Below are 13,093 nucleotides of genomic sequence, written 5' to 3' on the forward strand. Positions count from 1 at the left end.
ACCCCCAATTTCAGATTTATATCATTTCTTTTCTCCCTTTCCTATTCATTTCCCGTCTCCTAAAATAAAGCTCACAGAGTAAATGATACTTACTGTCTGTGTAAATGAAGTTAAGACTGACCAATATGAGGAATGTCAAAAACGCTACTACCTTTTTACATTAGAAATCATTAGCTAACAAACTTTTCTGGAAGAAAAATAACCATACACGTTCAGTTCTGTTGCTAATAGCTGAAGTCTCTTCAAATTGAACAGAGGTCAGAAGGGCCTATTATCGGCATTTTAGCAGCTTATCCTTTTCTTGGAGAATATCTAAGTATTCAAGAAAGATAGCCAACTGGAGGGGGGAGGTTATTAGTATTAAAATGTAAAGAGTAGGCACCTTTGGCCAAAGTTTGGAGAAAGTGCTTATGTTGAAAGATTTTACCTTAAAGAAATAAGTCTGGAAAGTTAGATTTTCTTTTTAAAACAGGATAATAATACTTATATTTCATTTGTCTACAATGTTAGTTTCTGAAGTGCTTTCTCTTACAGTCTCATTTTTTTGTCAGATATAATTCTAACATTTTCTCTAATTAAAAGTTTTAAAAAATAAACACTATATTCTATAAACATAAATATGAACATAACTCTTATTACATGGAAATCAGTCTGTGAATGACATGGGAAGGAATTTAGAGAATCAAATGAAAAATGCTTTAAGAAATGGAAATAAGCTAAGCGCCTATCTGCCATTTAACTGTCATGTCTGTATTATTTGGTCTCATCGTTGTATCTGACACTAGCAACCATTTGCCCCCTCCTGCCTATAAGATCAGATTTCATCCGTCCTTTAGTTTTTGTCATCTTGGATTCTCTTGGTTACCAGCCTCTCACTGCTCCTATTCAGTCTCCTCCAGTGACTCTTCTTCCTGAGCTCATTCAACCAACGAAGACATTTTCTAAGGGCCTGTCCTTAAAGACTCTTTTTCAGTTTTTGAACAAACAATTCTTAATACCTTCCATGTCCCAAGGAACCGTGTTGAGTGCTAAGAATACAACGATGAATGATAGTAAACCTGAGTCCTACTCTCAAGGAGCTTGCAGTCTGCTGGGGAGGAGATGACATTAAAGAAAAAAATTTCAAAAACAGTTATTTACAAATTTTGGTAAGTGCTATACAGGAAAAAAATATAGCATATATTAAGAGCAGTACAACAAGGGGACCTAACCCAGTCTGGAGGCTAGGGAAGGCTCTCAGAGGCAGTGGTGTCTGAGTAGTGATCTGAAGAACGTGCAAATGGCAAAGTATGTGCGGAGGCCCTATGTGGGGAGGGAGGATGACGTAATGATGGAAGATAAAGAAGGCCATCATCAGGGATACAGCATGAGAAACGGAGGGGAAGAGGTGGTCAGTACCTCACACGAGGCCCGGAGGCAAGCCCCTACACTCCACCGCTTCAGATCTCAGCTCCACGCCGAAGACCTCATGACTATCCCAATTTGTTGGCACCAGTCCTAAACTTTTGACTGCTGGTTGGATACTTACACATGCATATTTTCAAGTCACCTCAAACGCAACTCATTATCTTTTATCTGGACTACTGCAACGGTCTCCTAACTTGTTGTCCAGACGCAAACCCATCTACCCTAGTCACCAGAAAGCAGGGTACACCATGTTCAACCTAGGAGCAGAGAGTAACTAACTACATGGATCTATGAAAATCAATAGGACTGCACTAGTTCAATGCCCATGCAGTCTCAGAACTTAAGATTCCATTTGATTAATACTGCTTTGAGTAATAGCAAAAACAAAACAAAATAAAACCCCCAAAACCACAAGCAAATGAAAACCTTCCCAAATTCTTAAATCAATATTTGATAAATACTGAAAATCGTGTAAGGTAAAAATGAATCACTACAATTATACATTAAAATACATGACAGGGACTTCCCTGGTGGCACAGTGGTTAAGAATCTGCCTGCCAGTGCAGAGGACATGGGTTCGATCCCTGGTCTGGGAAGATCCCACGTGCCACGAACAACTAAGCCCGTGCGCCACAACTACTGAGCCCACGCACTGCAACTACTGAAGCCCGTGTGCCTAGAGCCCGTGCTCTGCAACAAGAGAAGCCACTGCAACGAGAAGCCTGCGCACGGCAATGAAGAGCAGCCCCCGCTAGCTGCAACTAGAGAAAGCCCGCGTGCAGCAACGAAGACCCAATGCAACCAAATAAATAAATTTATAATTAAAAAATAAATAAATAAAATAAAATACATGACAGCATCATTTTAGAAAGTGCATAATTTATTACATGTGAGTTAATAATAAAACGGATACTTGGGAACTTTAAAAATGAGTTACGCGTAACAGATGTAAAATTCTCAAATTCTGGAACCTGAAATATTAAAATTCTAGCAATTTCTTAAAACTCTTTCTCATGATTAGCATAGTTTGAAAACTGTTACGCTCTTCCAAGGGAAAAAGGAGGAATTAAAAAATAGACACGTTGATGAAGGCAATGAGCTCTTCCCAGCTGGCTTTATTCTCTACTCAGTATAGGATTACCTTTTCTTTACTTACAGGAAGCTGTTCTGTTTTCCAATAACCCTCAAAACAGAATGGAAAATGCTTATGCAAAACGACACAAGCCTTAACCATTCTATGCAGGTTTTACTGTTTTAATAAACTTCTAGTCCAACAGCTTTCCCAAGTCTAAAGTTCTGTGAGTGAACTATGAATATTTTTAAATATTTTCCAGATTCATCATGGAGGCTGCTTTTCTTCTCTGTACTGTAATCGCACTGAGCTGCAATTGAAATAAACAATCAGTAAGTAGCTACTTTTTCTATGGAAAAATCTTAGACTAATACAAAGTATAATGCATCACAACTTACAATTATTGAAAATAATCTTATTATAAGGGGTCTTGTTAGAGGTCGCTTTTTGTGTTCATTTCTCTTTTACTCTTGAGACTTAAAATGCCTGTATTACCCTAGAGATATGCATGTCAAATATGGCATTCCATAGCTCAGTGATACACGGAGAATTCCAAAACATATTTTACAAACGAATGAAAAACATCTAGATAAAAGTTAATCAGAAAAGAGGCTAGAACACAAACTAAGTGTGAGCCAGCACAATGCAGGGCTGGTAATAAAAAGATGATGACAGATCATAGTAAGTCTAATAAGAAAATAATCTTTAAATATTAAATTGGAATTGATAATACAGACACATGGTAAAAGATATCTAACAGTACAAAAGACTATACAGCATAAAGGAAGTCTTCCCATCTCTGTCCTTCATTCCACATCCCTCTTTCCAGGCAAAACCACTATTTCCAGCTTCTAAGTATATTTCTTGAAATATTCTAAGTGAGAATACATGCACATATTTCCTCACCCTTTTTTATTTAAAAAATGATAAAGTACTGTACACACTTTTCATATTTTTTTCCTGCTAAATGATCTACCCTAGAAATAGTTCCACATTAAATCTACTTTATTCCTCTTAACAGCTGCAAAATTTCCCGTGTATGGATACTCCATAATTTAACTGGTTTCCTATTGATGGGCATTTAGATGGTCTTTAATCTTTTAGAATTATAGGCAATGTTGCAATTAGTATTTTTACGTGCTTCCTTGCACAGACTTGCCCAGGTGCAAGTACACCACCTGCAGAATAAATTCTTAGAATTGCTGGGTCACAGGTTAGGTACATTTACAACTGTTGAGAGATACTGCCAAATTGGGTGCCAAAGAGGTTGTACCAATACACACTTATGTCAGTGATGTATGCAAGTGCCAGCACAATGTATTATCAAACTCCATGATCTGACAGGTGAAAAATAATATGTGATTACAGTTTAAATCTGTATTTGCCTTTTGGGTGAGGATGAGTTGGGCATTTAAAAAAAATGTTCAAAAGCCATCTCTCTTTTATCCTTTATTCACTTCATTGTACTGTAGCACTTTTTTTTGTTGATTAGCCACGCTATGTGTGTTTAGGATAAAAGCCTTTTGTCATATGTGTTGCAAATATTTTTCTCTGTTTGTCACTCACTTTACGACTTTTCTATGCAGAAATCTGAAATTTAAATAGTCACATTTATTAATTTCTTTTCATAGTTTCTAGGTTTTATGTCCTGCAGAGAAGGGCTTCACCATACTGATTTTTTAAAATCCCATACCGTCAAAAGAACACAGTGTGGCATTCAATAGTTTAGAATGATATACTTGGAACATCTAACCATCGTCCAGAGATGGATGAAGAAGATATAGAAAAAGTTAATCAGAACAGCACATTTCGAGCGTGACTGAATGACTACACTGCAGGGCTTGTGCTGAACCAATGACATGATGCTGGGCTGCACTGGTAAGAATGACATGTGAGAGACAATAATAACCTTTTAATGCATCGGTCTTTAACCTTTTTGGCACCAGGGACCGGTTTCGTGGAAGACAATTTTTCCATGGATGGGGGAGGGGCGGGTGGTGGTTCAGGCGGTACTGCCAGCGATGGGGAGCGATGGGGAGCGATGGGGAGCGACGGGGAGAGGCAGATGAAGCTTCGCTCACTCGCCCGCTGCTCACCTCCTGCTGTGCGGCCGGGTTCCAGGGGTTGGGGATCCCTGTTTTAACGCCTTTACTTCATTAAATATCAAGCCCTTCCCAGGATATTATTTTTAACAGGAGTTTCCAGTTTTTGGAAGAAAATGGGAAAATTAGAAAGGATTCAGAGAAGGCAAAGGTAAAGATTAAAAAAGACTGAATAGATGTCTTATAAAAAAGTTTATGACTTGGACACATTTAAAATAGAAAAAAATATTAACTCCAGGGAATAAATTCCTTTTTGTGTATGGGGAAAATGCTGAATGATTACTTTCCATCTTCAAATGAGAACAGAATGGAAGGAAAAAAACTTAGGGAAAAATCTGTGAAGTGGTTACTGACAAAACAATAAAAAGAAGGCTCACAAGGAGAATGGTGTAATCTCTGCCGTTAGGGAGTTTAAATAACAGGAGAAACATCTTTGTTGGACTGCTTAGGTTTAATTCTGTCAGGAAGGAGACAACTAGAGGTCAACTGGATTATATCGTTAAGGTTCTCTAACTGTACCCTTGTGCAGGTAGTTGATTTTAAGTAGGCATTTTCTTTACCACAGTCCTTGAAAAAGGTAAACTTGAAGCTTGTGATACAGCTTCAAAGACTGTGATACAGAAATTTAATTTCTATATATAAGTATCTTATTTACCACTTAATGACTATGCTAAGTGCTTTGTATGTGCTCATTCCTTTGATCTTTCAATAACTCTATTGGGGAGGTGTTATTATCCTACGTTAAACATGAAGAAACTGAGGCTTAGAGAAGTTGAAATTGCCCAAAGTCACATGGCTACTTAATGGCACCAGGCTATCTGCCTGACTCCAAAACACCTCCTCTCAAGATACTGTCCCATACACCTTGGCTCCTGTTACCTTATAATCTAAATGAATAAGTGAATTCTTGAATAATTAATTAATTCATCCAGTAATCCATAATTTCATAAGAAATTAAACTTACATGGTAAAACTATAATTACTTTCAAGAGGGAGGAAAATTGAAGGGCAAATTATGATTGGATTTTCTTTAAGTGCTATGCCATGTTCATACCAGAAGTAGATTTCAAAAAAAAAATCTATAAACATCATGAACACAAACTGAATTCAGTATTTAGTTAGTTACTGCTGTAATAATATCTAAGAATAATCTTAATTTTGATTGAAACAGTACATTTATAACCAAATATTATATAATTAATAATACAGTAACTTGGTTTGTTTTTCTCTATCTATCTAAACCGTCTGTTTCAAGCCTATCTTTATAATCACTAAACTCTTTTCATTTTGATCCTAACAGGAGAGACTACTGCTCCTACTTTAGAACAAATGGCCCATTTCATTTATGTGATACGTGTGCATTAGGAGTAATTGCCCCTTATTATTTCATTGATGTTCTGCACTTTTTACTCTATTTCCCATTGGACAACTTTTATATGGTATTTTAGATTTATATGGTCATATACAAACGTGCATTAAATGAAGTTAAACCTATAAGCTAGGTAATTTTTTTCCACTTAGAAACTGCAATAAAAACAGTGCAATTTGAAACACTACATTCAAAGCAATGTCATTTACTTCCGAATCTGTCAATGAATACCTGCCTCGTTTTAGACAGAACATAATTCTAGAGCAGTGCTGTCCAATAGAACTTACTGGGGTGACAGAGTTGTTCTATATTACGCTGTCCAATATGACAGCCATGGCTACATGTGGCTTTTGAGCATCTGAAATCTGACTAGTGTGACTGAAGGTTTCAATTTTAATTTTATGTAATTTTAATTAATTTAAATTTAAACAGCTGCCTGTGGCTAGCAGCTATCGTATTGGACAGTGCAGTTCCAGATTTAGGTGTCAAATGGAGGAGGCTGATGTTTATTTCTGATTCTGAAGTTTACTTTTTCAACCTTAAACATTAAAGAGACTAATTTTAAGTAGTTTAATCAAATGAAAATAAAACTACTAGTTCTCTGGAAACTTCTGAGGAACTTTTCTTATCTCCACTCTACTCAGACTATTGTTATCCAGGGATAATGAGGAAGCGCCCTACCTGCTGGGAGGCTGAAGCAGCTCTCTGTTCCGCCTCACTTAGTCGTTTCTGAAGTCTGTTGGATTTTTCTTGATGCTCTAGAATCAACTTTTCATTCTATTAAGGGGAAATATAAGACAAACAAGTTAGAAATCCATACGTGGCACGGAGATGTTTTATGGAATAATCAATGAAAAATCTGGACATCATTTTACCACTTACAAAATGCAAAGATAATATATCTCCAAATTTACATTTTTCAAGTCATGAACTTCAAGGTTCAAAGCTGGTTTTACATTATGACTAAACTGGTTCCCCTCCCCTGACCCTCCACCACATGCCACCAAAGAAAGTGAATTAAATCTAAAAGCAAAGTGAATCTGAAGTTAAGACCAAGGCTTTCAGTTTGTGATTTGTTAACCTTGAGATGCTATATCACTGCTTTGGGATCACCTGGAGAGTGTGAGAACACAGACCTGGGCCCCACAACCAGAGCATCAGTAGGGGTGGGATGGTCCTGAGAATCTGCACTTCTATCAAGTTCTTGGGTGGTGTCGATGCTGTCTGCTAGCGTATTTAGAACCACTGTGCTAGACAAGCTTCCAGGGGAACTGTGACATAGTGTACGCATTATTAAGGTCAAGAAACAGAAAATATTCATTCTAGAAATCCTGATTCTTACAGAGTTAGACTTATCTTAAATGATTTATATGCTTACGGTATTATTTAAAAGGGGAAGAAATCAGTCTACATGTTTCCCAATACATTTGTATACTCCAGAAGGTATTAGGGTCAAAAGCATTATTAAGGCATTGGTATGGGTTGCATTATGTCCCTTAAAATAAAGATGTTGAAGCCCCAATCCCCTAGTACTTATGAATGTGACCTTATTTGGAAATAGGGTCTTTGTTGATGATTAAGTTAAGATGAGGTCATTAGGTTGGGTCCATATCCAGTATGACTGGTGACTTCATAAAAAGCGGAAATTTGGACATAGAGACAGACATGCACAAAGGGAAGAACACACGAAGACACAGGGAGAACATTATTGACAAGACAAGGAATGCCCGAGGCCACCAGAAGCTAGGAAGGAGGCCTGGAAAAGATTCTCCCCCAGAAGGAACCATTTCTGCTGTCTTCTTGATTTTGGACTACTGGCCTCCAGAACTGCGAGACAATAAGTTTCTGTTGGTTAAGCCACCCCCGTCCGTATTACTTTGTTAGAGCAGCCTCAGGCAACTACATAGGCATCATGAATATAAATCTGTCACAACATGGTGTCATGCAGACAAGTTAAAAGAATCTATCAATTAAAAATTGTATTAGCCTTCTCCATACTTACTAGCCTTAAAAAAAGATTTTGCACATGTAAAATTGTTATACAGTTCTTTGAACTAGATGGTTCCCATGTCATAACATACAAATGATAAGAATGAACGTCATGCCTAGTAATACAAAATACTGAACTAACAGTATCCTGCTAAAATGTGCTTATTCTATTTCTTATTGTGCCCAAAAGCAAAATTAAATTGTATGAAGAGAACTATATTGGCTTTTCCAATTTACCAAGATGTTTAAATACGTAGTCTTAAATTTAAGAGACACATCATTAACACTAGAGAAAACCTGAGGAAAAACTGCCATCATCTATAATAATCATTTTCATAGTTATAATCAGACTATGTATAATGTACATTTTACTATGCTGCTATCATAATGGTTAAGGCACAGTCCAGCTTAGATAAATCATAATATATGCAACTGTTCTTTTTTAATTGATCATTTTAGTTGCTTTTGATCTTCCAAAATAATTAACATTACTGTGTTGAATTACTGTGTTGACCCTTTAAATTTTTTAAAATTTTAAATTATTTCCTTAGAACAGATTCCTGGAAGTGGGAGCAACATCAAAGAGTTTTTGAAAGGCTACTGTTTAATTGTTTTCTAAATGGCTCATGTCAATTTACAGTGCTATAAAACTGAAGTGTAATGACTTCACTATGGCTCCTATAGAAGGCCACAGAGAGCTAGTGGACCATACAGCCTGTTAATGAAATTCCAACAAATACCTTCGAAGTTTGCTCATCAAACAAAGAACTAGAGTTCTAGAAAGTTCTAATAATAATCTGGAAATTGTTTAAATTTTTTTCTTCAAAGAAAAAAAATGATAAACCCTTGCTATATTTAGTTCTAAAGCATTAATCTAAAGGAATGTTTTAATATATTCCAGTAGGAAAAAGTATTTTCTACATGTCTTCTGTGATGGATTAAAACAAAATTGGAGGAGGATCTTCAAGATGATGGTGGAGTAAGACGTGGAGATCACCTTCCTCCCCACAAATACATCAAAAATACATCTACGTGTGGAAAAACTCCTACAGAACACCTACTGAATGCTGGCAGAAGATCTTAGACTTCCAAAAAGGCAGGAAAGTCTCCACGTACCAGGTTGTGTGGCTGACAGGGTCTTGGTGCTCTGGCCGGGTGTCGGGCCTGAGCTACTGAGGTGGGAGAGCCGAGTTCAGGATATTGGACCACCAGAGATCTCCCGGCCCCACGTAATATCAATCGGCAAGAGCTCTCCCAGAGATCTCCGTCTCAATGCTAAGACCGAGCTCCACTCAACAACCAGCAAGCTCCAGTGCTGGACACGGCATGCCGAACAACTAGTAAGACAGTACACAACCCCACCCATTAGCAGAGAGGCTGCCTAAAATCATAATAAGTTCACAGACACCCCAAAACACACCACTGGACGAGGCCCTGCCCACCAGAAAGACAAGATCCAGCCCAAGCCACCAGAACACAGGCACCAGTGCCCTCCACCAGGAAGCCTACACAACCCACTAAACCAACCTTAACCACTGGGGGCAGACACCAAAAATAACGGGAACTATGAACCTGCAGCCGGCAAAAAGGAGACCACAAACAGTAAGTTAAGCAAAATGAGAAGACAGAGGAATATGCAGCAGATGAAGGAGCAATGTAAAAACCCACCAGACCTAACAAATGACAAGGAAATAGGCAGTCTACCTGAAAAAGAATTCAGAGTAATGATAGTGAAGATGATCTAAAATCTTGGAAATAGAATAGAGAAAATACAGGAAACATTTAACAAGGACCTAGAAGAACTAAAGAGCAAAAAACAATGATGAACAACACAATAAATGAAATTAAAAATTCTCTAGAAGGAATCAATAGCAGAATAACTGAGGCAGAAGGACGGATAAGTGACCTGAAAGATAAAAGAGTGGAAATAACTACTGCAGAACAGAAAAAAGAATGCAAAGAATTGAGGACAGACTCAGAGACCTCTGGGACAACATTAAATGAAACAACGTTCGATTTATAGGGCTCCCAGAAGAAGAAGAGAAAAAAAAAAAGGACTGAGAAAATATTTCAAGAGATTATAGATAAAAACTTCCCTAATATGGGAAAGGAAATAGTCAATCAACTCCAGGAAGTGCAAAGAGTCCCAAACAGGAGAAATCCATGGAGAAACACAACAAGACACATATTAATCAAACTATCAAAAATTAAATACAAACAAAATATATTAAAGAAGCAAAGGAAAAGCAACAAATAACATACAAGGGAATCCCTATAACCTTAACAGCTGATCGTTCAGCAGAAACTCTGCAAGCCAGAAGGGAGTGGCAGGACATATTTAAAGTGATGAAAGGGAAAAACCTACAACCAAGATTACTCTACCCAGCAAGGATCTCATTCAAATTCAATGGAGAAATTAAAACCTTTACAGACAAGAAAAAGCTAAGAGAATTCAGCACCACTAAATAAGCTTTACAACAAATGTTAACGGAACTTCTCTAGGCAGGAAACACAAGACAAGGAAAAGACCTACAATAACAAACCCAAAACAATTAAGAAAATGGTAATAGGAACATACATATTGAGGACTACCTTAGATGAAAATGGATTAAATGCTCCAATCAAAAGACACAGACTGCCTGAATGGATACAAAAAGAAGATCCGTATATATGCTGTCTACAAGAGACCCACTTCAGACCTAGGGACACATACAGACTGAAAGTAAGGGGATGGAAAAAGATATTCCATGCAAATGGAAATCAAAAGAAAGCTGGAGTAGCAATTCTCATATCAGACAAAACAAGACTTTAAAATAAAGACTATTACAAGAGACAAAAAAGGACTCTACGTAATGCTTAAGGGATCAATCCAAGAAGAGGATATAACAATTGTAAATATTTATGCACCCAACATAGGAGCACCCCAATACATAAGGCAAATGCTAACAGCCATAAAAGGGGAGATCGACAGTAGCACAATCATAGTAGGGGACTTTAACACCACACATTCACCAATGGACAGGTCAACCAAAATGAAAATAAATAAGGAAACACAAGCTTTAAATGACATGTTAAACAAGATGGACTTAATTGATACTTATAGGACATTCCATCCAAAAACAACAGAACACACTTTCTTCTCAAGTGCTCATGGACCATTCTTCAGGGTAGATCATATCTTGGGTCACAAATCAAGCCCTGGTAAATTTAAGAAAATTGAAATCGCATCAAGTATCTTTTCCGACCACAATGCTATAAGACTAAATATCAATTACAGGAAGAAAACTGCAAAACATACAAACATATGGAGGCTAAACAATACGCTACTAAATAACCAAGAGATCACTGAAAAAAATCAAAGAAGAAATCAAAAAATACCTAGAAACAAATGACAATGAAAACACGATGACCCAAAACCTATGGGATGCAGCAAAAGCAGTCCTAAGAAGGAAGTTTATAGCAATACAGTCCTACCTCAAGAAACAAAAAAAAAAATCAAAAAAACAACCTAACCTTACACCTAAAGCAATTAGAGAAAGAAGAACAAAAAACCCCCAAAGTTAGCAGAAGGAAGGAAATCATAAAAATCAGGATAGAAATAAATGAAAAAGAAATGAAGGAAACCATAGCAAAGATCAATAAAACTAAAAGATGGTTCTTTGAGAAGAAAAACAAAATAGATAAACGATTAGCCAGACTCATCAAGAAAAAAAGGGAGAACACTCAAATCAACAGAATTAGAAATGAAAAAGGAGAAGTAACAACTGACACTGCAGAAATACAAAGGATCATAAGAGATTACTACAAGCAACTATATGCCAATAAAATGGACAACCTGGAAGAAATGGACAAATTCTTAGAAAAGCACAACCTTCCGAGACTGAACCAGGAAGAAAGAGAAAATATAAACAGACCAATCACAAGCACTGAAATTGAAACTGTGATTAAAAATCTTCCAACAAACAAAAGCCCAGGACCAGATGGCTTCACAGGTGAATTCTATCAAACATTTAGAGAAGAGCTAACACCTATCCTTCTCAAACTCTTCCAAAATATAGCAGAGGGAGGAACACTCCCAAACTCATTCTATGAGGCCACCATCTCCCTGAAACCAAAACCAGACAAAGATGTCACAAAGAAAGAAAACTACAGGCCAATATCCCTGATGAACACAGATGCAAAAGTCCTCAACAAAACACTAGCAAACAGAATCCAACAGCACATTAAAAGGATCATACACCATGATCAAGTGGGGTTTATCCCAGGAATGCAAGGATTCTTCAATATATGCAAATCAATCAATGTGATACACCACATTAACAAATAGAAGGATAAAAACCATATTATCATCTCAATAGATGCAGAAAAAGCTTTTGACAAAATTCAACACCCATTTATGATAAAAACTCTCCAGAAAGTAGGCATAGAGGGAACTTACCTCAACATAATAAAAGCCATATATAACAAACCCACAGCCAACATCGTTCTCAGTGGTGAAAAATGGAAACCATTTCCACTAAGATCAGGAACCAGACAAGGTTGCTCACTCTCAACACTATTATTCAACATAGTTTTGGAAGTTTTAGCCACAGCAATCAGAGAAGAAAAAGCAATAAAAGGAATCCAAATTGGAGAAGAAAAAGTAAAACTGTCACTGTTTGCAGATGACATGATCCTATACATAGAGAATCCTAAAGATGTTACCAGAAAACTACTAGAGCTAATCAATGAATCTGGTAAAGTAGCAGGATACAAAATTAATGCACCGAAATCTCTTGCATTCCTATACACTAATGATGAAAAATCTGAAGGAGAAATAAGGAAATACTCCCATTTACCATTGCAACTAAAAAGAATAAACCTATCTAAGGGGACAAAACACCTGTATGCAGAAAACTATAAGACACTGATGAAAGAAATTAAAGATGATACCAACAGATGGAGAGATATACCATGTTCCTGGATTGGAAGAATCAACATTGTGAAAATGACTGTACTATCCAAAGCAATCTACAGGTTGAATGCAATCCCTATCAAACTACCAATGGCATTTTTCACAGAACTAGAACAAAAAGTTTCACAATTTTTATGGAAACACAAACAACCCCAAACAGCCAAAGCAATCTTGAGAAAGACAAACGGAGCTGGAGGAAT

General features: G+C 36.9%; 1 protein-coding gene across 2 annotated transcripts in view; it reads right to left on the reverse strand.

Moving 5' to 3' along the window:
- Positions 1-2,273: 2,273 nt before the first annotated feature.
- The window catches only part of SCLT1 (sodium channel and clathrin linker 1), a 249,843-nt gene continuing 239,023 nt past the window's right edge, over positions 2,274-13,093 (reverse strand). The window contains exons 20-21 of one of the 2 annotated variants that reach the window (XM_036853901.1): positions 6,632-6,727; positions 2,274-2,789 (exon numbers count right to left, since the gene is read on the reverse strand). In XM_036853901.1, the coding sequence (XP_036709796.1) occupies positions 2,727-2,789; positions 6,632-6,727 (159 nt within the window). In that variant the 3' untranslated portion in view covers positions 2,274-2,726. The remainder of the gene's footprint in view (positions 2,790-6,631; positions 6,728-13,093) is intronic. The other variant, XM_036853902.1, reaches the window with a different exon arrangement.

This window comes from Balaenoptera musculus, chromosome 5, assembly GCF_009873245.2.
Source record: "Balaenoptera musculus isolate JJ_BM4_2016_0621 chromosome 5, mBalMus1.pri.v3, whole genome shotgun sequence".
Taxonomy (NCBI): Eukaryota; Metazoa; Chordata; class Mammalia; order Artiodactyla; family Balaenopteridae; genus Balaenoptera; species Balaenoptera musculus.